Source organism: Leptodactylus fuscus, chromosome 7 (assembly GCF_031893055.1).
Source record: "Leptodactylus fuscus isolate aLepFus1 chromosome 7, aLepFus1.hap2, whole genome shotgun sequence".
NCBI classification, from domain to species: domain Eukaryota; kingdom Metazoa; phylum Chordata; class Amphibia; order Anura; family Leptodactylidae; genus Leptodactylus; species Leptodactylus fuscus.
Window position 1 is genome coordinate 137,649,474 of NC_134271.1, and position 26,354 is coordinate 137,675,827.

The 26,354-nt window shown below is 47.3% G+C and overlaps 1 protein-coding gene across 1 annotated transcript; it reads left to right on the forward strand.

Annotated features, from left to right (window-relative positions):
• Positions 1-43: 43 nt before the first annotated feature.
• Positions 44-25,994, forward strand: GOLPH3L (golgi phosphoprotein 3 like). Its single transcript, XM_075283109.1, has 5 exons — positions 44-175; positions 3,932-4,100; positions 16,789-16,920; positions 22,062-22,176; positions 23,685-25,994. The coding sequence occupies exons 2-5, from the start codon at positions 3,933-3,935 to the stop codon at positions 24,110-24,112; spliced, it is 843 nt and encodes a 280-aa protein (XP_075139210.1). The 5' UTR covers positions 44-175; position 3,932; the 3' UTR covers positions 24,113-25,994.
• The last annotated feature ends 360 nt before the right edge of the window (positions 25,995-26,354 follow it).

Here is a 26,354-nt window from a genome sequence, read left to right on the forward strand (position 1 = left end):
CGGGGCCATAACCTCATCCCGGAGGCGGGCGCAGCGGGGACGGCATCTGATTGGTGGATGCTGCTGTCAGTCAGTGGCGACACCGAGCGACGTGAAGGTGCGCTGTCTGCCCCGAGCTGATGTGTCCCATACCAGGAAGTGAAGTTTTTAAGGAGCTCAACTGAGAGTGGAGCAGGTAAGAGGTGGGGGAGGGCTGGAGACCGCTGTGTGTGCCTGCTGGGGGTGTCTGTGGAGGGGAGCCTCCGTGTTATGTCACGATATGATTGTTATCAGGACATCCTATACAGTAGGGAAGTCAGGTCAGCACAGCACACTGTGTCCCTAATATTACATTACCTAGCAGGATCCTATTGGGTTACCAAACAGGGAAATCATCGCCTATGGCCGCCGCCGGGCACACCGACAAATACCCAGGCTGGTAAATCCAAGGATGTGACCCAGAAACTCCTCCAAACTGGTGGTGGTCGGATAATGGGGGCCTAATGTGGCCCTAAATCCGTTCTGGGGTTGTGCGTTTCAGGGTGGGCGAGGGATCCACTAGACGGGCCCGTAGGATCACTGAGGGATCCAGTAGATGAGCCCACAGTGTTATTGGAGGTGCCACTATCCAGTCTTCGGTAGCCCGGCTCTGGGGACGGCCGAGGGTGGTCGGTAGCCCGGCTCTGGGTACGGCCAAGGGTGGTCACTAGCCCCGCTCTGGGGGCTGCCCAGGGTGTCAGAAAAACCCTTTATTAGCCCACATAATACTGGCACTTAATCCTTAAAGATCTGACCTTCTCGGGTTAGTTCACACTGAGTATTTTGGCGAGGATTTTGACGCTGAATCCGCCACCAAAAAAAAAAGCCTCCTAATAGAACTCTATTGGGAGGATGATTTTGAAGTGGATTCAGCGTCAAAATCCTCGCCAAAAAATTCAGCGTGCACTGACCCTAAAGGTACTTGGGTATGGAGATGATATGATATTGTATATAGAAAGTACATAGCCTAGTGTGCGTCCTCTGCTGGCCTGTGAGCATATCCTGCCCTGTGACACCCCCCCCCCCCCAACCGCTCTAAGTACTATTACAATAGTGACCCTAAGAATGAATTGTATGGGTCCATGTAATATAACATTTCTCCTGTAGGGGGAGTAGCTGTCCGATGAGGACAACTTCTTAAAGGGGTATTCCTATCTTGTGTTGGCATTGCTTTATGCTTGGTGGGGGTCTGACCTTTGGGTCCCCCATGAACCTGCAGTCTGATACCCTTGTACGTGACTACTGTATATGCCATCCCTGCTGGTTGGAGGAGCCTGGTCACATGATCAGTTCTTGCTGACAAGAATTTAGAGGAGCCATTTACTGATGTAGTGCAGTAACCCGGAAAAGCCAGGCAGTCTAAGTATAAACAAATGCTATAACCCTGACCTACAGGTGGCGCTGTGGTGCCCCTACCGATAACCAGGTATTTCCTGCTGACTGTTTCCATATAGGTTATATATGGATATAAATTCTCAGTATCCAGCAGGGTGGAGGAGATCGCCAGGGCTGGATGCAGAATGTGACAGTGAGCCCCCCAAAGTATGTGCCGTTCATTGTACCCACATACATGGCCGATACCCCCATAATATTAACCCCTTTATATATCATCAGCCCTGGTTCTTGTTCTATTGCCGCCAGCTAGCGTCTTTCCCTGCCTATGTCTTAGTCACAGTGCCCCCATAACAATGATAACTAGACCATCCCCATTCCATGCTCGCCTCCAGTGCCCCCGTCATTGCCTCCAGTGCCCCCGTCATCGCCTCCAGTGCCCCCGTCATCGCCTCCAGTGCCCCCGTCATCGCCTCCAGTGCCCCCATCATTGCCTCCAGTGCCCCCATCATCGCCTCCAGTGCCCCCATCATTGCCTTCAGTGCCCCCATAACATTAACCTATCCCCAGTCTCCGTGCCCCTTTAGCTATTACTTGCTATGTCCCCACCATATATCATGACATCGATAACTAACCCCATCATGCCTCTGACGTTGCCGGCCTCAGTGACCCCATATCCGAAGCTAACAATGATGGCGTCTTCACACCATTACCAGTGACAGCCTCCCGATGTCATAACCCCCTATATATTGCCCCCGTAACACTCCAAGTATCAGCAAACCCGTCTCCTAAACCCCTATAATCACATTGCAATGCCCAATCTTTCTACGTTATCGATGGCCGCAACAGTCACCCGATGACATCGTCAGTTTGAATTCTCTCATAATCGTGCTTGTGTAGTCGCCTCGCGACATTGCCGTTTAGAGCGCCCCTATAGGATTGATGACTACGGTACCTGGATCACATTGTCAGTAGGGTTGAGCCGATCTTGAGATTTCAGGATCGATTTTAAAATCCGATTTCCGATCATTTTCCAGCTGATCGGGATCCGATCTTTCCCGATCACTCAACCCTATTAATGATCTATACATGAATAGAGTTGAGCCGATCTTGAGATAACCTCTGACCTCGATAAACTAGTGTGCACCTATACCCACTGAGCCGACATGCAAGGGGACGACACAAGATTCCCAATCTGCAGCTCACAGGCCCTGACAGTCTTGTTTTTATAACAGTGCAGTGACGCGTTGGACACATAGGCATCCCTTATTAAAGATGGCGCCATTTAAAGGGATAGAATACCTGTATCTCACGGCCTGTTTCCTAGCAGTCTCTCGGCGAGGTTGTTTGTCTCCAGACATGTGACATTTGCTCCATAAGGAAGTTGGGTTGGAATTAATCATTTTATGAGATATATAGAACAGATTGTAAATAGCAGCATGGCGTGGCCAACCATACATAACCCTGCAGTCACAGGAAACAAGGCAGACGGTAGGGTGGCTGCTGCTTTGGGGTTAAAGGAAAGCTAAACAGAAAAAAATAAAAAATGTCCTCCTTTCCCTTGGTCCAATGTCATCTCACATTGCTGCTCCCCCCTCCTCACTGTCCTGTGTCTAGCTGCAGCAGAAGCCTCCCCCCTCTATCCTTACACAGACTATACAGTCCTTAAATATGACTCCAGAACCACTGGCTGCAGCAGGAGCCTCCCCCCTCTTCCCTTACACAGACTATACAGTCCTTAAATATGACTCCAGAACCACTGGCTGCAGCAGGAGCCTCCCCCCTCTTCCCTTACACAGACTATACAGTCCTTAAATATGACTCCAGAACCACTGGCTGCAGCAGGAGCCTCCCCTCATTTCCCTTACACAGACTATACAGCATTTAAATATGACTCCAGGACCACTGGCTGCAGCAGGAGCCTCCCCCCTGTTCCCTTACACAGACTATACAGTCCTTAAATATGACTCCAGGACCACTGGCTGCAGCAGGAGCCTCCCCCATTTCCCTTACACAGACTATACTGCATTTAAATATGACTCCAGGACCACTGGCTGCAGCAGAAGCCTCCCCCCATTTCCCTTACACAGACTATACTGCATTTAAATATGACTCCAGGACCACTGGCTGCAGCAGAAGCCTCCCCCCATTTCCCGTACACAGACTATACAGTAATTAAATATGACTCCAGGACCACTGGCTGCAGCAGGAGCCTCCCCCCTCTTCCCTTACACAGACTATACAGTCCTTAAATATGACTCCAGGACCACTGGCTGCAGCAGGAGCCTCCCCCCATTTCCCTTACGCAGACTATACAGCATTTAAATATGACTCCAGGACCACTGGCTGCAGCAGAAGCCTCCCCCCATTTCCCTTACACAGACTATACAGTCCTTAAATATGACTCCAGAACCACTGGCTGCAGCAGGAGCCTCCCCCTCTTCCCTTACACAGACTATACAGTCCTTAAATATGACTCCAGGACCACTGTCTGCAGCAGGAGCCTCCCCCCTCTTCCCTTACATTGACTATACAGTCCTTATATATCTAATTTATCTCCTTCCCCCTGCTTTATTTACAGGATGACCACTGTATATCGACGCACCCGACGTGGAGAAGAGTCACAGGAGAAGAAGGTCGAATCCGACGATTCCAGCCAAGACAAAGATGAGGAAACCCTGGGGGACTGTAAGGATATAAGGCTAACCCTTATGGAGGAGGTGCTACTTCTAGGATTGAAGGATAAAGAGGTATGGATATGGAAATTACAATGACGCTGGTGAAAATTTGGAAGAGAGGCTTGATCTGTAATATATTGTAGCATATGGGTGTCCTGGAGTGGTGCCACCACCTTTCGTGTGGTTGCTCATTGATTTCTCTTGATGCCATGTAATATTGAACACGTGTACATGCCGGAACCGCCACCTCTCCACTGTATCCATAAATGTAAGGGACCCCCGCAATGTAACACTGCAGAGCGCCTCTTTTGTCCACATGGCTGTGTTTGGTATTGCATCTCGGTCTCATTCAACAAATGCAACTGAGTTACAGTACCAAAGCCAACTCTATATGGCACTGCCCCGATAGCCCTGTATCCAACGGCATTTAGGGTCTGTATGGTAACAAATGCCTCGACATAGGAGCTGTATACACGCTAAGATATTTGTAATCGCGTATCTAAGCAATACATAGAAGCAAACATGTCAAGTACATAATCCTGTTCCTAGAAACTCAGTGTGTCCGTACATGACGCTCCTCGTTGTGTATCCCGGGTAGTGCCGCACCTGCTCCATCCATTTGACCTCTCCTGGTGGGGTGAGGTGACCTGTGACGGGCACAAACATGCGAAAAATGAAGCCGAGCATTATACTCGAGCGGGATTTTCCAGCACAGTCGCTGCAGCAGGTTATTCATGTTCGCTAGATCAGATCTGGGTCTTCATACGTGTGCTGGTTACCCCGCCATCTACTGGATCTCACCGCTTGTCCAACTGCTTATAGTGTCTATGGGAAAATGTTTAAGCATTCACTTCCTGGAGGGCCTGGGCCTACATAGTGGCTAATCCAGGTTACCCCGGACTGTATGCAGTCCTTCATCTGCATAATGGTCAATGGGCTCTGGATCTGTGTGCATGACCATGTGATAATCTATTTACCCCCCTCCTTCCTCCCCAGTACCCGCACAAGCCAAAATAAAGTCCTAATGTGATCAGTCCAATGACTTGCACCCACCACTGGTTTCCAATTAACGTGACAGGGAGAAACGAACACAGCTCCACCCTTATCAATGTGGCTATGTCTGGTACTGCAGCTCATTTCTATTCTTGCAAATAGGGCGGCTGCTTTCCTAGACATAGCAGGAAGGCCATGACCAGCGCTGTGTTGGCGTGGCGCCCTCTCCATTAAGAGGAAACTCCTTTATGCTCTTTTTTTTTTTACCAGGGAACAAGCCGGTGCTGCAGAGCAACATTTTACGAATTCACCAGCTAGGCGCATGTGCACACCTCTGCCGAACGAAATGTGTAATATTTCCCTCCGTTTCCATATCCTGTTTGTAACCCAGCGTGTCTGGCGGCCGCTCAGATCTCTTATTAATGTTTAACCATTTAATCGCTGCTCTGCCCGGGATGTCCGGAAAGAAAGTGACAGCGGCTTAGTGAAAGACTGACAAAAAGCAGAATCCTTAAAGGGACGTTCTCAGATGTGATTGTTTTTGCGTGAAGGTGCCGCCATCCAGAGCAACGAGCCAAACGTGCGCCCAGCCACGCCTTTCATTCTCTATGAATGCGTTAGCAAAAACTTTATTAAAAATTGTCTGGGCAAGTCACCAAAATTCACCTTCAGTATGTTTAACCAACGTGATATTGTGCATGTCGGGTTATTTTGGTTTGGTTTTTGGAAAGTTGCATCACTGTTATTTGCCAAATCCTTTTCTTTGTGATGGTTTTAACCTCTTTCATTGGTGCCAAAATGTCATTGTGACTTCTATCTACACACATTGCCATTGTCTCCACACGTTTGCAGGAATTGATTACATTAGATCTGCATTTTGATATAAGAACCGGATCATGTCGGTCCTGAGAAAGAGGACAGGGCGGGATAGTGGAGGTGCACACGGAGCCATATCTGTGTGTATAGTATCCTGCAAATGCAGCTGTCACTAAATCCTCTGCCTTAAATGAGGTTTGGCTGCTTATCCTGCCTCAAGCTACACAGTAAAGCTGATAAGCAATCTGCAGCACATTAGGCTATGTCTACTGGCAGCGGGTGCTCATTATGTGATCAGGAGCATGTCTTCTCATAATTGAGGCACAGTCCACCAGGCCGTGTGAGCTGGGGTAGGTTATGTGCATAATTTTTGCCAGATTTGTGGCATAAATGATAAGAAATCAGCCTGCCCCCTGCACACCCTCACCACAAAAAGTGAAGAGGCCATTGCAAAAAAAAAGAAAAAAAAAAAGTGTTGCACTTGTTTACGCAGAATTTGCAACACGCCTCATCATGTCTGGTGGCACTATGCTGCAGCGTCATGTATAATATTATGAAACATCTGGTGGTGCCATGTCATGTCTGAAATTATGCTGTGTCTTGTCTGGTAGTATTATTGCTGAGTTATGACTGGTGACATTGTTATTGTGTCATGTTTGGTGGCATTATGCTGCTGCTTGTCTGGTGGTGGTACTATGCCGTGCCATGTCTGGTGGTACTATGCCCTGCCATGTCTGGTGGTACTATGCCCTGCCATGTCTGGTGGTACTATGCCCTGCCATGTCTGGTGGTACTATGCCCTGCCATGTCTGGTGGTACTATGCCCTGCCTTGTCTGGTGGTACTGTGCCCTGCCATGTCTGGTGGTACTGTGCCCTGCCATGTCTGGTGGTACTGTGCCCTGCCATGTCTGGTGGTACTGTGCCCTGCCATGTCTGGTGGTACTGTGCCCTGCCATGTCTGGTGGTACTGTGCCCTGCCATGTCTGGTGGTACTGTGCCCTGCCATGTCTGGTGGTACTGTGCCCTGCCATGTCTGGTGGTACTGTGCCCTGCCATGTCTGGTGGTACTGTGCCCTGCCATGTCTGGTGGTACTGTGCCCTGCCTTGTCTGGTGGTACTGTGCCCTGCCTTGTCTGGTGGTACTGTGCCCTGCCTTGTCTGGTGGTACCGTGCCCTGCCATGTCTGGTGGTACCGTGCCCTGCCTTGTCTGGTGGTGCCTTCCTTGTCTGGTGGTACTGTGCCCTGCCTTGTCTGGTGGTACTGTGCCCTGCCTTGTCTGGTGGTACTGTGCACTGCCTTGTCTGGTGGTACTGTGCCCTGCCATGTCTGGTGGTACTGTGCCCTGCCATGTATGGTGGTGCCTTCCTTGTCTGGTGGTACTGTGCCCTGCCTTGTCTGGTGGTACTGTGCACTGCCTTGTCTGGTGGTACTGTGCCCTGCCATGTCTGGTGGTACCGTGCCCTGCCTTGTCTGGTGGTGCCTTCCTTGTCTGGTGGTACTGTGCCCTGCCTTGTCTGGTGGTACTGTGCCCTGCCTTGTCTGGTGGTACTGTGCCCTGCCTTGTCTGGTGGTACTGTGCCCTGCCTTGTCTGGTGGTACTGTGCACTGCCTTGTCTGGTGGTACTGTGCCCTGCCATGTCTGGTGGTACTGTGCCCTGCCATGTATGGTGGTGCCTGCCTTGTCTGGTGGTACTGTGCACTGCCTTGTCTGGTGGTACTGTGCACTGCCTTGTCTGGTGGTACTGTGCCCTGCCATGTCTGGTGGTACTGTGCCCTGCCATGTATGGTGGTGCCTTCCTTGTCTGGTGGTACTGTGCCCTGCCTTGTCTGGTGGTACTGTGCACTGCCTTGTCTGGTGGTACTGTGCCCTGCCATGTCTGGTGGTACTGTGCCCTGCCATGTATGGTGGTGCCTTCCTTGTCTGGTGGTACTGTGCCCTGCCTTGTCTGGTGGTACTGTGCACTGCCTTGTCTGGTGGTACTGTGCCCTGCCATGTCTGGTGGTACTGTGCCCTGCCATGTATGGTGGTGCCTTCCTTGTCTGGTGGTACTGTGCCCTGCCTTGTCTGGTGGTACCGTGCCCTGCCTTGTCTGGTGGTACCTTGCCCTGCCTTGTCTGGTGGTACCGTGCCCTGCCATGTCTGGTGGTACCGTGCCCTGCCATGTCTGGTGGTACCGTGCCCTGCCATGTCTGGTGGTACCGTGCCCTGCCATGTCTGGTGGTACTATATCGTGCCATATCTGGTAGTGCATTAAAGTGAACAGGGCTTGGCTGTTATACCATACTCCATCTACAGACAAGAGTGACTCCATTTCTGAAGGCTACCAATCTATAAAGATTTTTCCAAGCCATTTTAATGGCACAATATAACCAAACGTGCCTGATGAACTCCTTTACAAATGACGACCAGCTCTTCTTTTTTTCTATGGCTTTTTAATCTTTTTTTATGTTCTAGTTGTGCAGTGTTTGGATGGATTATTATAATCCTCTTTCACGACATTGTCCTATTATTAGTAGCGCAATTTAATTTGGGGATTATGATAAAATATGGCCGTGTTCTCTCAGGTCCGGAGGCCGCAGCCTCATCCCTTGTAATGTCCTCCGACAGGCTGAAGCCATTCGTCACTCCTACAAAATGAGGCTGTGATGTTCTCAATGCAAACTCTGTGACTCTGGTGGATAAGAATGTGGGAGGGGATGTACATGTGTGTGTGTGTGTGTGTAATATATATATATATATATATATATATATATATATATGTATATATACCTGTAATTGTTACATATGCTCTTACACTTTATTACAAATATGGCGGCTACATAAAAGCGTTACGGCAGCCAACATGGGCCACTTCCTCTTTATAGCCACCACTTATAGACTCTGAAATTCTAGTTAAGAAAACTTAACACAGTATGAAAAAATAAATCCGTAAGATGGCGCAGGACGCTTATTTTTTTCATCGTCCTGCTCCGATCTTGGCAGAATCGGGGCGTGGTATATTGTCTCAAGATGAGCGTCCGAGTCCGCTGTATGTATGTCACTTTTGTAGGTTTGGCGAAATAATTTTGAAGTCTTATGGAAATGAAGTAGTTGGTGCACTGGGGGCGGGCCTTCAAACCTGGGAGCACTTGCTTTTGTAGGAAGGGTGATGTCATTAACAGTGGTAGGAGCAACACTCAATGAAAGGGGTAGGAAATCCTGGACAACAGCAGTACTATAGGGAGCTGAAGGTCCGCCCTCAGTGCACCAGCTGCCTCATTTGCCTCTGGGTGGTGTAAGCTGGTAGTGGTCGGGATGTGTGTGCGGCGCTGCTGTTCTCTGGAAGCATTGCTATACAGTGGACGGGGCGGCTGCACCACATCTTTTACTTAAAGTGGAGCAGTGCTGCATAACACTGAAACAATTCTTATGTCCACATGTCGGACCCCAACAGATCATATACTGATGACCTTTCTTGTGTACAGGTAATCGGCATGAAAAAATTGATTTTGGGTCAGAAGACCCCTTTAATTGTGTGTGCCAAAAGCCCAGTCAACACTAAAACCCTTGACTTCAATAAATCATACATTTTATTTCTATAGCGCCAACATATTCCGCAGCGCTGTACAATTTGTAGGATTCAAGTACGGACAAAAAGAGACATTACAAAGAAATAATCACTTCACAGAATGGGACTGAGGGCCCTGATCGCAAGAGCTTACCATCTATGAGGTAGAGGGGGTGACACAAGAGGTAGCAGGGGCGGCATTGCTTATACAGAGGTCAGACACCTTTGTAATAGAGGTGACTGTCATTAACAAAACTGTATGAGCCGTCACCAGTCGTGTCCTGTAACATGTGGATGGAGCTTGGACCTATAAAGTTATTCTGATATGGCCTCATATCATGTGGGAGCGGGGACAGAGGAGGGTTAGATTTTGGGGATGCTAATGACGGTACGGAAGGGTTTACATTAGGAATTGTGATCGGCCTGTCTGAAAAGATGTGTCTTTAGGTTGCGCTTAAAGCTGTAGGAATTGGGAGTTAATCTGATTGTCCGGGGTAGAGCATTCCAGAGAAGTGGTGCAGCTCGGGAGAAGTCTTGTATACGAGCGTGGGAGGTTCTGATAATAGAGGATGTAAGTGTTAGGTCAGTGAGTGAGCGGAGAACACGGGTTGGGCGGTAGACAGAGATGAGGGAGGAAATGTATGGAGGTGCGGCATTATGGAGAGCCTTGTGGATGAGGGTGATAAGTTTATATGTTATTCTATAATGAATAGGCAGCCAGTGTAGTGACTGGCACAGACCAGAGGCATCGCTGTAGCGTCTAGCCTGATAGATGAGCCTGGCCGCTGCATTCAGAATAGATTGTAGATTCCATTGATGTACTACAGCCAGGTCTCGGCCTTTATGGCTACATGTGAGGATGCTGGACCAACGCGAGGGGCACTTGAGAAACCATAAGGAGGAGACGACTTGTTAGCACGCAGTGTATCATGTTTACTCTCACTCGGCCTCACCCTTCAAGGAGCCTTTGTATGTCCTGTAGTCTGCTGGAGATAAGCGCCCGGCCTACTTCACGTATTTCTATTGTATGTGAGAGCTGCAGCACAGGTAGGACCAGTAGAGCTAGATCTAGACCTGTCCGGAGAGGCCTCCTTATATAACAGTGGGCCAGGTACAGCCCCCAGACCCACAAACCTGATGGTTATTTTTGTTGTCCTCTTCTCACATGACAATGAACAATTTGCTCCTTATCTTGCACTGCTGGAGGGCAGCGGCCAAGCCCTTTCTCCGCATCTGGAGAATTTCAGGCAATAAAACTCAGGACGACACTGCCTTTTGTAAGTAAATCTACACGCGCCTCCAGTATATTTGCCTTTGTTGTGAGCCAATTTATACTGTTTATTATGTATATTTATTTGGTGCCAGCGAAGCCAGGCTGTGGCAGACTACGACTACTCTGGTTTTCCAAAGCCTGAACCTGAGTCCTGTTCCGACTCCTTCCCAAATTGCCATCCAGACAGAAGAAGCAAAGATATTCTAAATCCAAAAAATAAATAAATAGTCAACGTAAATGTGTAACAAACTAATATAACAATCTAATTACCGTATATACTCGAGTATAAGCCGAATTTTTCAGCCCAGTTTTTGTGCTGAAAAAGCCCCCCTCGGCTTATACTCGAGGCAAGCAAAAAAAAAAAAAATAGTGCATAAAATAGTGCAAAAAAAAAAAAAAAAAAACATTTAAAAAAAATAAAATAATAAAAGTTGTAAATCCCTCCTTTCCCTAGAATACATATAAAAGTAGAAAATGACTGTGACACACATACACATTAGGTATCCCTGTGTCTGACAGTGCCCGGTCTACTGAATATAGGGGATCTGCAGTGCTCCTGTTCCGTCGGGAAGGGGTTAATAGGAGCACTGCAGATCCCCTATATTCAGCCAGGCCGAATTCCAAGTGGGGGAAGAAAACCCAGTCCTCAAGCTCAGGGAAGGGGCAGACAGACAACCAAAACACCCCCTCCCCTTCCCCAGCAACTATTACACCCAAAAACTCCGACCATTGTAATTTTTGAAATTTTCCAGTAGTTTTTTCCCCCTCGGCTTATACTCGAGTCAATAAGATTTCCCAGTTTTTTGTGGTAAAATTAGGGGCCTCGGCTTATATTCGGGTCGGCTTATACTCGAGTATATACGGTATACAAAATTGATAATTGTCTAATATAATCAAAAAATAATAATTTTATTTTGTCACCAGAGTTCACCCACAACTGGCTCCGACTCTACAGCACTGGGTTGGAGATCATCGCTCATGTTGATCCCTGGGCCCACTGGGGCTCTGCATCTAAATTGCAAATTAAAGGGACCTTGTCAGGTCTATTTGGGACACTAAACCACCCACTGGTCCTTATGAATGCGATTATAGTGTCCCAAACTGCCCTGGTTTAATCCATGAGTATAAAGACTTTTTTTAAAATTTTTATTGCAGGCACGGATGGCTTTATAAGGGCCTGTGGGCGGTTAAGTGTCCCTAATCGCCCTGACAGCGTTCCAGCGAATGTGTAAAAACTTCTTTTCCACTACGCTGTATGAACCAAACCTACTCCATGCTGATTCTGACCGTCGATCGTGTGATTGGAATCGGCACCCGCTCACCTCGATCATCGTCCTCCTCTCCTGTGTTCTCAGGTAGTTACCCTGCCCTATGGGGGTTGGCAGACTAGTTTATTATAGTAAATACGAGGGAGGAGGCTGAGCAACTGGGGAACCAGGCATTGGTTCCGATCACATGGCACAGGGTCGGGAACCAGCTTGGAAATCTGAGATTTGGCGCATAAAGAACCCCAGGGAAAGATGTTTTTACACGTTCACAGGATAGCCCCTTTAACCTATCAGTATGGTTTATGGAAATGCAATGAGATTATACAAACTCCATGTAGATGTTGTCCTTGGTCATATTTAATCCTGGATTTCTCTGAAAAAGCGCTCACCGTTGAGCCACCAGGAGGCCCATGTACTATGACCTAGATCCGTGATGGCGAACCTATGGCACAAGTGGCACTCAGAGCCCTCTCTTTGGGCACCCATCTGTGGAAAAAAATATACTGTGTGGAGGCCACTGTGGAGCAAATTCTACTGTGTGGGGACACTGTGCAGCAGATTATACTGTGTGGGGGCCACTGTGGAGCAAATTGTACTGTGTGGGGGCCACTGTGGAGCAGATTGTACTGTGTGGGGGCCACTGTGGAGCAGATTATACTGTGTGGAGGCCACTGTGCAGCAGATTATACTGTGTGGGGGCCACTGTGGAGCAAATTGTACTGTGTGGGGGCCACTGTGGAGCAGATTGTACTGTGTGGGGGCCACTGTGGAGCAGATTGTACTGTGTGGGGGCCACTGTGGAGCAGATTGTACTGTGTGGGGGCCACTGTGGAGCAGATTATACTGTGTGTGGGCCACTGTGGAGCAGATTATACTGTGTGTGGGCCACTGTGGAGCAGATTATACTGTGTGGGGACACTGTGCAGCAGATCGCACTGTATGGGGGCCACTGTGGAGCAGATTATACTGTGTGTGGGCCACTGTGGAGTAGAAAGCTCTATAAAGCCCCATTCGTATGACCATATTTTGCAGGTGTGCAATTGGGCATCCGCACATTATTAAGGTTAAATTACCGTTTTGGCACTTTATGACAATTTAGTGGGTTTTGGGTTGCAATTTGGGCACTCAGTCTCTAAAAGGTTCACCATCACTGACCTAGATGGTGGCCAAAGGTTTTCTGTTCATGGTGTTTTCTATCTTTCCCAGTGTGCCGTTACTATACATTGCAGCAAATTGCCTGCAGGCAAGTCCGCGACAACTATCCCACCATGACTACGTCTCGTGGACATACCCTGTTGAATGACAGCAAGCAGAGAAAATGAAAATCTTGAGGAACTGATACAGAAAGTTTATTAGAATCCAGTAGTCTTGGATAAAGGCCCTTCCTGGTGGAGTTTGTCACTAACTACTCGGTGACATCAGCCTTGTTCGTTTTTTGTTGTCGCTGTTACTCTGTGACGCTCCTGACACCTGCTAGTGTTGTATTAATATTTGAGCTCAGAGTTCATGGCGGAAGTCACTTCTCCCCTGTCAGGCACACCCATGCCAGGTAACAGCTTTACTCCGACAGCCGCAGTGACTGTACCTGACACCACGAGGTCAGAAAAGGATCTACAGGATCTACACCTTTATGTTAACCCCTGCCAGACCAGCGTGCTGTCCCAACGAAGCTGCAGAAATCAGTGCATGAATAGCGATGAGGAATGTCTCGGCCTTACGCCAACATTAAGTCATTTTAAGAAGGAACGAAATCCACCCAGACGAGAAAACTGTGAGATGTTCCAGTTAAACGGGTTGTGTCACCAAGACTGTCCTTTAGCAGAAGCCAACCAATGGTTATCTGATCATCTTGGGTCACGTCTCTTACATGGCAGATTTAAATTCTGTCTCATAGAGGAGGAGCCCTAGGAGGATGCCGCCATCTGTGGTGTCATCAGATAATCCCTTTAAGGAAGACTTCCAAAAACCAAAATCTGGTAAATTCTTCTCCTGTCCTGAGAGGGAATGGAGAAGTGGCCATGAGCATGCGCTACTGTCTTGGTTCACTTCAGTAGAAGTCACGGTCAAGACTCTGAATAGAATGGTCACCTTACTAGCAAGGTCAGGGCACCCTCATTCTTGTGCCAAATATGGAAAGCAATGTTGCCACTCTGCAATCTTTCAGGTCGCAGATATATGTGAGGCTCAATCTCATTCAATAGAAAGCAAATTTCCACCCTTGTCCGTGGAGGAGGAAGGGGGCAGGTGCGCAGGTGAGAGGGGGAAGCCAGGAGCAGGCGGTAGGTAGCGATGCCGCGCGGCCAGGCAAGAGGCATGGGGGGGGGGGGGCGCATGGCGGATCCTAACCAACACGACTTGGCTAAATAAAAGTGGTTCAGCGCCTACGCCAACCGGCAGACGAAGTAGTTGTTAATAAAACCGTTACGGACTGTCATACAGTTTGCCAAAAATTCGAAGGTTGGAAGAACTTAATTACTCTTTAAGGTCCCACGCAGATCTGGGCTGATAAATCCGGTCCGTGCATCGCCCAGAATTCCCAAAATCCCAGTTAGTCACTGTCCTATACTCGACCTCCGAGTATTATAGATTGCTATAGTGCAAGGTCTCGCAGTCCGAGAAACGTCTCCGATGTACAGACCTGATTTTCTGGGTCAGACCTCAGGGCAGTGGTCACTTCGCCTTAAGCCACACCGCCATAGGTTCGGGGAATATTCCTGTTGCACAATCTTTTCGCGATCACCGTCTGTGGCAGGCAGCTGGACGGCTGACGTGGGCCGGTTCCCTACTTGCTGACTGACACATCCGGGACAGGTTGGACAGATCTGCGTGGTTTGGCACATGTGAATAGCGCAGGGTTTCACAATTAACTCTGGGATATTTGTATAGTGAAGACATGTCTGTCCACTTTAACTCTTCGTCTTCCTGGGCCTTGCTTGTAAACTTTTTATCACCTTCGCGCTGCTGGTTTCACATGGTTTTTGTATGAAAGAACTTTCCGACCAGAAGAAGATCTAAAAATTTTTAAAAAACATTAAAAAGATGAAAACCGCTTTTTAATACGTTGTGGAGATATGACAATATAAAGTTGTAGGCCCGAAGCCTGGACAGCATGCCCTGTTTTGCTGTCTTTTCATGGAGACCTTGTATGGCTCTCAATCACTAAATACATCGATGTCCCCCCCATATACGCACATGGGGGGACGTCGGTGATTTAGGGCTCCATGACAACATGGGAAATTTTGTCCTCAGGCTTCGGGCCTGTAACTTTAACCCAGTATATCTCTGGATAGAGAGCAGATCCTGATAAACCGTTTTCACGTTTTTAATGTCTATTAAAGGGGGATTCTTATCTCTCTCTTGGCACGTGTCCTTTAAGAAATTGCATAAACAAGAAAAGGGCAAGAGTAACCCAATAAGGTCAATGACATGGAGTACGGCGCTGCCAACATTGGTAAAGTTAGAGGAGGAGAAAGTCAGAACTTTCTGTAACTATAAGGAGGTACTTGGCCAATTGCAGACAATTACCGTATTTTTCGGACTATAAGATGCACCTACGTTTTAGAGGAGGAAAATAGGGGAAAAAAAATTTGAAGCAAAAACTGGTAAAATATTTAATGTATGGGAGTTGTAGTTTTGCAACAGCTGCAAGGCCACATTGACAGGTGACCCTGCAGCTGTACGGGGAGGCATAGAGTGTTTTTTTTTGCGGGGCCAGAAGTACTTTTTAGCTATACCATTTTGGGGAATTGCTTAGATCACCTTGTATTGAAAAAAAACCCGGCGGTTTATGATATATGATTTTCTATGGTCACTTGATTGCAAGTCCCATAGACGGCAATACAACTGTATTGCCGTCTATGGGACATTCTGTGTATTAGTATTACGGCTGGTCATAGACCCAGCCGCAATACTAATACAGCAGTGACAGGGCGGGGAGCCTCATTAGGCTCCCGGCTGTCACCAGAACAGGTCGGCTCCTGCGATATCGCCGCGCAGGAGCCGGCCTGCAACTTCACAGATGTGGGGCTGGTGGGGACCGGCCCCGGGGGAGAAGAGGCCACTGATACTGACCCGGCATCCGCTGTACTAGAGAGGCGGATGCCGGCGAGGGATAGACGCCAGCACAGGTCGGGGCCTGAGACATCGCTGCCCTGCATGAAGCCAGCGGCGGGGGGACGGAGGAGCGGAATAGCATCGCCGCTGCTGGCTTCATGCAGGACAGAGGAGCACAGCGCTGTCTCAGGCCCCGGCGTCTATCCCTTGCCGGCATCTGCCTCTATTACAGCGGATGCCAGACGCCACATTCGGACTATAAGACGCACCCTTCTTTTCCCCCCAAATTTGGGGGGAAAAAAGTGCGTCTTATAGTCCGAAAAATACGGTAATTCATATTTAAAGGCATCACAAAGGATTAGGACCTGCTCCATATTTTGCTACTCCATCCTATAGCCCCCACACAGATGTGTGTATGGGACGATACAAATGAATAGGCCCATATGCTAACTGTGATTCCGGATCTGTAATAATGGATAGCACGCAGACCAAACCTACGGTCATGTGCATGGTGCCTTTCTTAAAGGGGTATTCCAGTCGCTGCACTGTGTGGTTTTCGTCCAAGCCATAGACTTTGAATGGAGTTGTAGGGCTCGTTCTGGTCGGCCGTGGTTTTGAGCCTAGGGAAGTGAATGTGGGGTAAGGCTCTTCTATTATAGCGATCAGTGGGGTCCCAACACTAGGACCACCGCTGATCTAGGAGTTAGTAGGTGATTAATACTTATACCTAAAATTCTTCAGTGAATATCCATTGTAGACATGATTACACTGTGATGTTTTATCCTGACGTCTGTTGTTTCGGTGCAGGGTTATACATCCTTCTGGAATGACTGCATATCCTCAGGACTACGTGGAGGTATCCTCATTGAGCTCGCCCTAAGAGGACGAGTTATTCTGGAACCGGCTACTTTACGGAAGAAACGTCTCCTGGACAGAAGGGTAAGGTCCTCTGCTCATCTTCATGTATGAACAGTACTATAACCATAGAGTTTTATCATAATGGACATTGTGATCAAAGTCGGACTAAATCTTTCCGCTGTGGGTGGAGAAAAGTGTAATGTGAAAATTGAGCAAAAAATTACGGTGTCTAAACCTTATTCTACAACCATCATATTGGGTTTTAGGTTTGAATTATGTGCAGGGTCTTGGTGGGCAGTCTGTTCTGTGTAAGCCTTCTTCCATGGCGTCCTCTTAGTTTTCCACTGCTTATAGCCGCATTATGGCTGCAGCAGATTTTGCATTTCTCTTTCAGGCTGGTGGACATGTACAATAAGGAGCAGTCTGCTCCCTCTCCTATCCATTACTACTTCTACTGGTCTTACATGTAACTATTAGTAGCTAAAACTGTAAACAGCTGAGAAAAGCTCTTTCACTCACTCTGAACCCATCTTGTTTCAGGGTCCGTGCACAGAGTTTTTTTGGCACTGATTTTGATGCTGAATATGCCTCAAAATCAGCCTCCAAAAAAGCCTCCCAATAGAGTTCTGATTTTGATACGGATTCAGCGTCAACATCAGCACCAAAAAAACTGTGTGCACTGACCCTCACAGTGATAACTAAGGAAGGAAATTCCCTAGTAACAGCAAGTGAACAGCAAAGTATCTAGAAGAGAGATGCCTAGTGGCAGGAAATGTAGAGAGTTTTCAGGCAGAAAACAGTGACATTTTTAAATAAAATGCATTACATAGTGGTCCAGGATTACATTATCTATTAATTGTAGTAATGTCTAAAAAATTAGGGTGGGTTCACACCTGCGCCCAGTCTCCGCTTTGTGAGTTTCCGTCTTCTGTCCGAGAAATGGACAGGAGACGGAAACCCGGCAGTCAGTGTCCGCTCGTGAGCGTTTTGGAGCATGGATCACTACTCAGAACCCAAGGGAGGTAAATACTTGTACTTACCTTCCCGCAGCTATCCTGGACTACCCTCTTGGTCTTCTTCATTGGTCTTTTGGCCTCCTGGGTGAAGCCACCTATGGGGATCCCTAAGGCCTGTGATTAGGCCTCACATGGGGCGGTGATATCTGGACACTTACATTAAAGTTCAACCTGAACTAAACAGGTCCACAAACCTTACAATTGTCCACAAAATAAACTTTGCGAGGTTTTCACATCTTTCTGACCTCTAAGAGTGTAGGAGAGTGACCCTTTAAGTATAGGACCAAATCGAAGTATGAGGAGCGCGTGCTCTTTCTAGTGATGTGAGAAACAGGAATATTTCACGATACAATGAGAATATATTGAATGGTTCGGCAAACTATATTATCCAGGGTGTCAGTAGCGGGCCAGCGTCCAGATATCGCACATTATATTGTGTGTTCGGGCATCGCCGATCCATATCCTTGTTTATTTTATACTGTCATGAGGTGGATGTGACACGAGGTGACACTATGACGGAGACAATGATTTCTATTCTTATAAATTTTGCACCTTTGACCATGATACATAACGTATATAGCTTGTTAATTCTGCCATGGGACTGTACGACCATGGCGAAACCCAATATGTGGAGGGTAGGGTTGAGCCGATCTTGAAATATGATTTCTGATCATTTTTCATTCGAACCCGATCTCGATCCCAATTCCGATCCCAATGCAAGTCAATGGGATTTTTTTTTTTTTCTTTTTATTTTAAATGTAGATTGTGAGCCCCACATAGAGCTCACAATGTACATTTTTCCCTATCAGTATGACTTTTTTGGAATATGGGATGGAAATCCATGCAAACACGGGGAGAACATACAAACTCCTTGCAGATGGTTTTTCTGCCCTTGGTGGGATTTGAACACCAGGACCCAGCGCTGCAAGGCTGCAGTGCTAACCACTGAGCCACCGTGTGGCCCCGTCAATGGGATTTTTTTACTAATCGGAGATCGGATTTTAAAAACAATCCTATTCACTATACAGCATGGAATCTAACAATTGAATGCTTTAATTGTTAGAATCCACGCTGTGTAGTGATTTTTTTTTTTAATCACTAAGTAGCCAGAGGATTTTTATTTTTTTTTTAAAGGGGCTCTATCAGCAAAATCATACTGATAGAGCCCCACATATGCGTGAATAGCCTTTAAAAAGGCTATTCAGGCACCTTAAATGTTATATTAAACCACCCCCCCACACACACACACACCCCCCCCCCCCCGTTTTAAAATAATAACCTAAAAAAGAATGTGCTCTACTTACCGAACGTGCACGCTGGGCGGGCATTCAGGGTGTGTCTTCATCTTCATCCACGCCTCTTCTTCCTCCGATGTCCTCCGGTCCAGTCTTCCTCCGGCGCTCGCAAACGGACTTTGATTAAAAAAAATGACCTGGGCGCATGCGCAGTAGCATGCGGCTTGTACTACGGCTACTGCGCATGCGCCCAGGTCATTTTTTTAAATCAAAGTCTGTTCACGAGCGCCAGAGGAGGACGGGACCTGAGGACATCGGAGGAAGAAGAGGCGTGGATGAAGATGAAGACACACCCTGAATGCCCGCCAACGTGCACGTTCGGTAAGTAGAGCACATTCTTTTTTAGGTTATTATTTTAAAACTGGGGGGTAGTTTAATATAACATTTACGGTGCCTATCAGCATGATTTTGCTGATAGAGCCCCTTTAATCCTCTGGCTACTTAGTCCCCCCCTGGTATCCACTTACCTGCAGAGATGGCTGGTCCGGTGCCCGGTGTTCTTGGTCTTCTTCGCCTCACTGCCCCCGACTCCCAGGTTAGGAGAGTGTGGGCGGGTACTGGGAGGGGAGACATCACATCTCCCTGCCCTGTACCCACCCACTCTCTCCTAAGCCACAAGCCCCGCCGTCTTCCTAGATCTTTAACATTAACGTGGGAGGCAGGGGCAGCGAGGCGAAGAAGAACGAGAACACCGGGCACCTGACCAGCCCTCTCTGCAGGTAAGTGGACGCAGCCGGCGCGCAGGGGGTTAAGGCTGTGTGCCTGCTGCTTCCATTCATTCCTATGGAACCACAGCGGAGCCTTCACACTGAGTATACACTCCGCTCTGAATGAACGGAGCGTATACTCAGTGTGAAGGCTAACATTGTTAGCTTTTCCCACAATGCTTGGCCAGTAGCAAAGCATTGTGGGAAATAATCACCGATCTTGATCCCACCTAAAAAGATCGTGTTTGGAATTCCGATCGCAATCGTGAAATTTTCTCGAACGCCGATCGGAATTCGATCTTTTCCCAACACGATCGCTCAACCCTAGTGCAGGGGTGTTTTTATTGTTTTACTAGGTTTTCTCAAATTTAACTTTTTTTTTTCTTTAACCATTATGGCATCCCAAACCAAATCTTTTACCTAATAGGAACTTCCCAACCTGAGGGAGGCATTGACATGGTGTGTATGATGACATATGTGTGTGTACAGCTGTATAGCATGCGGACATAGTGACACCCCGCTTGCTCCGGAGCCTACCCTGCGGTCTTAAGTCTCCATTAAATGACATGGGTGGGGTAAAGTGACGCAAGTCCTGGTATTTGCTTTTCTGTGCACTGCTGTATAAAGGCCATAGATATTTGTTCACCGAAGTATATCCTGCACCTGTCCTAGTGACAACAACCTCGCCCAGGTGGCAGCACACGCTTAGTATCCACCTGCACGTGGTGCCCGCCTAATCTGCGCGGTGCCCTATACCCGGTGACCGTATCACCCAGGTCATTGCTTTCTAGAATTCTGAAACTACAACTCCCAGCATGTCCTGACTGCAAGGGTCTTGTAAGACATGCCGGAAGTAGTAGTATTCTCCACATGTGTCAGCACTGACCTACATTAGATTAATTACGACAAAGCCTTAATTGTATTTACTCCCCAAAATTTGGGGTGTGGCTGTATAATATACATGTAAATATATATGTATTATTCAGACACACCCAATATTGGGGAGTAAATACAATTGAGTCTTCATTTTAATTAACCTATTGTAGGTTAATGCTGATGTATATTAGATTACATACAATTTTTTAATTCCCCCCCCCCCCCAAGTCCCTATTTATACCTATATATCCAACAAGCATCTCCTTAGGTGTCAAGCCACAGTGTACACCCTTTAATTGCTATGCAGAGTTCACCCCCAGCGGCCCCTATCGTTATCAGTCACAGCCACCCCCAAAATTGTCAGCTTTAACCACTTTTTTTTATTTGGGTGCCCTGGTGAACCCGAATGACAAAGTACCCAGCACAAGTGTGAACCTAACCCAATACCCACAACCTGCCAGACTGCAATGCACAAAACTCTGTATGGCAGTGTGAGACGTGTGTGCCTTCCATAGAGGCAACAGACTACTGTATTAGAGAATAGGGTTGGCACCCGTTGTGAAGCGTTCCTATAAAATTAAAGGGATCCTATCATTAAAACTCAATTTTTTTGTCCCTAGCACGTAGGAATAGGCTTAAGAAAGGCTATTCTTCTCCTACCTTTAGATGTCTTCTCCGCACCGCCGATCCGTAGACATCCTAGTTTTCGGTGGTATGCTAATGAGTTCCCGCAGCACTGGGGGTGGACCCCAGCACCCAAACAGCACTGGGGGCATCCCCAAGGCTGCTAGAGAACTCTCCAGCACTGCCTCCATCTTCTTCAGGAACGTCCTCTCTCTGCGTCTTCTTCCGGCGGTGGCTTCAAACTTATAGGCCTCGGGTAGTATTGTAAGCAGCCATTTTCTTTGTGCCGGCGGGCATGCACAGTCTGCTGCCCAAGGCCTAGAAGCTTGAAGCCACCGCCGGAAGAAGTGTAGAGAGCCCGTTCCTGAAGAAGATGGAGGCGTCGCTGGAGAGTTCTCTCGCAGCATTGGGGATGCCCCCAGTGCTGTTTGAGCACTAAGGTCCGCCCCCAGTGCTGCGAGAGAACTCATTTGCATACCTACGGAAACCGGGATTTCTATAGAACGGCAGTGCAGAGAAGACATCTAAAGGTAGGAGAAGAATAGCCTTTCATAAGGCTATTCCTACGTGTTAGGGACAAAAAATTGAGTTTTAATGATAGGATCCCTTTAAATAAATTAAATTGTGATTTTTGGGATTTTTTTTTTTTTTTTTTCAGGTATTGGGATAGTCTATTGTGACCTTTTCATTGAATTGTTTCGTAGGTTCTGCTAAAGTCAGATTCGCCAACCGGAGACATTCTACTGGACGAGACCCTGAAACACATCAAGGCAACTGAACCTGCGGAGACTGTACAGAGCTGGATAGAATTACTCACCGGTAAGACAAGTTGAAGGAAATGGGTAGAAGTAAAAGTGTGATATCGATGGCCTATGTTGGACATCACTGAAAACAGCTATTACTGGAGTGGAGGTTCCAACCCCACGTACATGGTCCTCATGGCATGGCGGCTCCATGGTTGTTTTTGGCAGGCCTTTTCTATAGCCTGCCTGTACGCTCAGGTCCTGGGCAGTGCTTGACATGTCCCACCAGGAAATGACATTCTGTAAAATCTGCAATTGCTATACAAGTTTCCAGGCAGATCATGACAACCACTAACCAAGGCCTTCACCTACAAGAAGGCATGACCCAATCTTCAGGAACTAAGTACTTAAAGGGATCCTATCATTAGACTCCTTTTTTTCTAACTAACACGTAGGAATAGCCTTAAGAAAGGCTATTCTTCTCCTACCTTTACATGTCTTCTCCACGCCGCCGTTCAGTAGATATTCCGTTTTCCATCTTTATGCAAATTAATTCTCTCACAGCACAGGGGGCGTCCCCAGTGCTGCAAGAGAACTCTCCAGCGCCGCCTACATCTTCTTCAGGAACCGGGCTCTACGCATTGTCTTCTGGCCTGGCTTTCAATCTTCTGTGCATGCGCAATTGGCTCTGCCAGTGGGCCTTGGGCAGAGCCAACTGCACCGATGGCCGTTTTTTAGCTTTAGCTTAGCTCGCCTAAGCGGCCACAAAAAAGTGGCCATGCGCAGGAGCAGTCCGCTCTGCCCGCTGGCAGAGTAGATTGCACATGCGTAGAAGATTGAAAGCCAGGCCAGAAGACGACGCGTAGAGGCCGGTTCCTGAAGAAGATGGAGCGGCACTGGAGAGTTCTCTTGCCGCATTGGGGACGCCCCCAGTGCTGTTTGAGTGCTGGGGCCCGCCCCCAGTGCTGTGAGAGAACTCATTTGCATGAACACAGAAAACGGAATATCTACCGAACGGCGGCACGGAGAAGACCTCTAAAGGTAGGAGAGGAATAGCCTTTCTTAAGGCTATTCCTACGTGTTATCAAAAAAGGGATTCTAATGATAGGATCCCTTTAAGAGTTGGCGTTGTGTAGGTTTTATGCAATGAATATATTTTCAGTTTTTGACCATAGAGCTATTCCTTACTCACCTGCTTAAGGATGAGTGATAACGTCACGTCCATTACCTACGCGACTGTTCAGCCCATCACTGGTTTGAGCAGTCACATTTGGTCATGTGCACCTACCTGTTGAGAACGGCGTTTAAGTGATCAACGTGATGTCATCACTCCTGGTCCAACAGGGACCAGAAGCCATACACTTGGCACGGCCCAATATGCATGTACTTTCAATGGGCAGAGGAAGAAACCAAGGAGAGTTGGGCAGCCCGCATACACATAAGCTAGTCAGCCATTCCCTTCCAAAGTTGGCAGGTTCGGTTAACATATATGATCATTGGAGGCCTTTAGAGTCGAGATTATTGGAATTGTTTTATCTTTGTTGCTACCTCCATTTTGCAACATTTGACGCTTTATTTCGCCAGGTGAAACGTGGAACCCTTTCAAGCTTCAATACCAACTCCGCAACGTTCGAGAACGCATTGCCAAAAGCCTGGTGGAAAAGGGAATCCTAACCACAGAGAAACAAAACTTCCTACTCTTCGACATGACCACCCATCCCGTAACCAACACCACGGAGAAGCAACGACTGGTGAAGAAACTCCAAGAATCTGTTCTAGACAAATGGGTGAACGACCCACATCGCATGGACAGACGGACTCTAGCCCTCCTGGTACTGGCCCACTCCTCTGATGTCCTGGAGAACGCCTTCAGCACACTGCCGGATGACAAGTACGACATGGCCATGAACAGATCCAAGGACCTCCTAGATTTGGATCCGGACGTCGAAGCCACAAAACCCAACTGCGCGGAAATGATCTGGGCCGTGTTGTCTGCTTTCAATAAATCTTAAGATCCATGGTGGGGGGAAGCAAAAACTGGATGAAGGATTGACCTACATTTGTTCTCCAGGACGTTCAGTGGGGCAGGAGGGATGTAGAGATCAAAAACTTGGACTCGTGGACTCTGAACCTCCATCCATCAGGATACCCTTCCATCTTCTACCCTCATGTCATAAATACTTGGCGTGTTGGTAACGCACATAGAAGCAGTGGATTCTATAGTTCCAGTTATTAGAAGGGGTTTCTTTTGTTTTTTTTTGGGGGGGAGTTTGTGTTTTTTAGGGCTAAAAAAAGAAATCAGTAAGTAGGGTTTACTCAAAAGATGAAATATCTTAGAAAATTCTGGAGTCTTCAGTGATTCAAGTCCCTGTAATGGGCCGCATTATCCGTTCTTCCCCCGATTCTAGATTATTAGGCTGCGGAGTGCTGGACTCTTGGCCAGTTTGGTCACTAGTCGGTGACCGATGTATGTCGTTGATGTCTCACGTTCACGTTTTCTATGATGAACACACACAAAATTTCTGTAGACCTCTTGAAGGATATGTATACATTGCACAGATGGGGCCCAGGATAGATAGATTTATTTTATTTTTTAACTTTTTTGTTTTTAGGCCTAGAAACCACCTCTACAACTTTGATTTAATTGATGATTGACAACATAGCTTTAATAGAGAGGGAAAAAAAACTCCATAAACCGATGTCTCCTTTGGAACAGTATACCAGAACCTTCATGTTCTATTTGTGGTCTTCATGGATTTTCTCACTTTACAGCTTGTTGTAATGTAGGATGGGACATTTTTGTACCCGGGAGCCTTGGTCTAGCCATTGGGTTGAAGTCAAAATAGGGTTGTGCTAAAATAGACCTCCTTCCTTAGCCTATTTGTGGATCGGCAATCTTCTCACATGGGCCTTTTGCAGATCTCTTCCTAGGTTACCCGTTGATCTTCAGTGGAGTCACAGTTATGGACCTTCCACCATGGTCGGTCCTATGGACATCTGAGAATAAGTTGGTTCGAAGAACCAGGTCCTAAAGGTGCTACCGGCCCACAACTTTTTGGATTATGGCCTATTGAAGGCTAATCTTACCACCACTAAAAAAAAACAAAACATCAGACTGGCTTCTGAATTCAAGTTGCTGGCAACTAAAGTCTACATAAGTTTGTCCATTCCTGGTACTATGGCTGCTGACACTTGAAGATGCCAGATTGGGCAACTCTCCTACAGTCCCATTTGCGTGGTATAGACCTCCGGGATGAAGGCAGAGGAACTTGGTTTTGTCTTCTTCTAGACAAACCTTGTAGAACATGAGAGGAAAAAGCAGTGGTGTTGAATTGGTGAGTCAACTTTTTGAAACTGCATGGAGTTACATGCGTCATCGTATCACAATGAATCGTCCCAAGCTCGGCTCTGCTGTATCTGTATCCACGTACACACCGACCATCCGTTTACAGATGACCTCACGTCTTCTCTAATCTCCGAGACCCTCTTGTTGCATCATTACTTCAACCTCCGACCGTACAATGGGGGTTCACCTATTTTTATGTCCTACACGGCGCCTTGTTTTCAGACTATTATCTCATTATTACGTCTATTTTCGTTAACTATTATACATTTTACTTAGATTTATTATTACTGTATGATCGAATATCTTGAAAAATATCATATTTTTTTTTCTTTTTTTTTTTTTTTTGTGAATCTTTGTCGCGGTAGAAGGAGAAATCCGTGCAGGGTTATTTATGGAGTGTTTTATGTGGGATGTCCGGATTATGCCCTGACTTCCAGGGCCTCAATATGGAAGGAGGCGGATGAGTATGGTCTGGACGAATAGTGTGTACAGGACCAAAGTGATGATGTATTTGTTGCGTCTATGACTTGCGTATCTTTCAAATAAAAATCTGTATAATATTTTAAAGTCTGAGCTTCTGCTGTAAGTTATTTTGAAGGTTGCATTAGGGGTTTTCTTTGTCCCCATCCCTTTAATGAGCACCTTTCACCACCACCTTGTCTGTATTCTTTAATAGGCGCCACTTCACTGATTCCAACGCAGTTGGAATTTTTTCTCTAGACCCCACCGTTCTTGAGCAATTGGTGCTGATAGTTTGAAGGCCTAGTATGCTCATTTAGCGCTCTGTGAAGTGGGCGGTCCCTGACTAATCTCTTCTCCAGCTAAGGACCGCCCACCTAACTGTAGAGCGCCAAATAAGCCCATTTGGTGCTGAAGTTGACCAATGTTTGTTTGGGAATGGTGGGGGC

Bases quoted from the DNA above. Each gene is read 5' to 3' on its own strand.
- GOLPH3L (XM_075283109.1), top strand. From the start codon at position 3,933: ATGACCACTGTATATCGACGCACCCGACGTGGAGAAGAGTCACAGGAG. The intron at 16,921-22,061 runs GTAAGGTCCTCT...ATTGTTTCGTAG, and splicing joins AACGTCTCCTGGACAGAAGG to GTTCTGCTAAAGTCAGATTC. The intron at 22,177-23,684 runs GTAAGACAAGTT...TTATTTCGCCAG, and splicing joins CTGGATAGAATTACTCACCG to GTGAAACGTGGAACCCTTTC.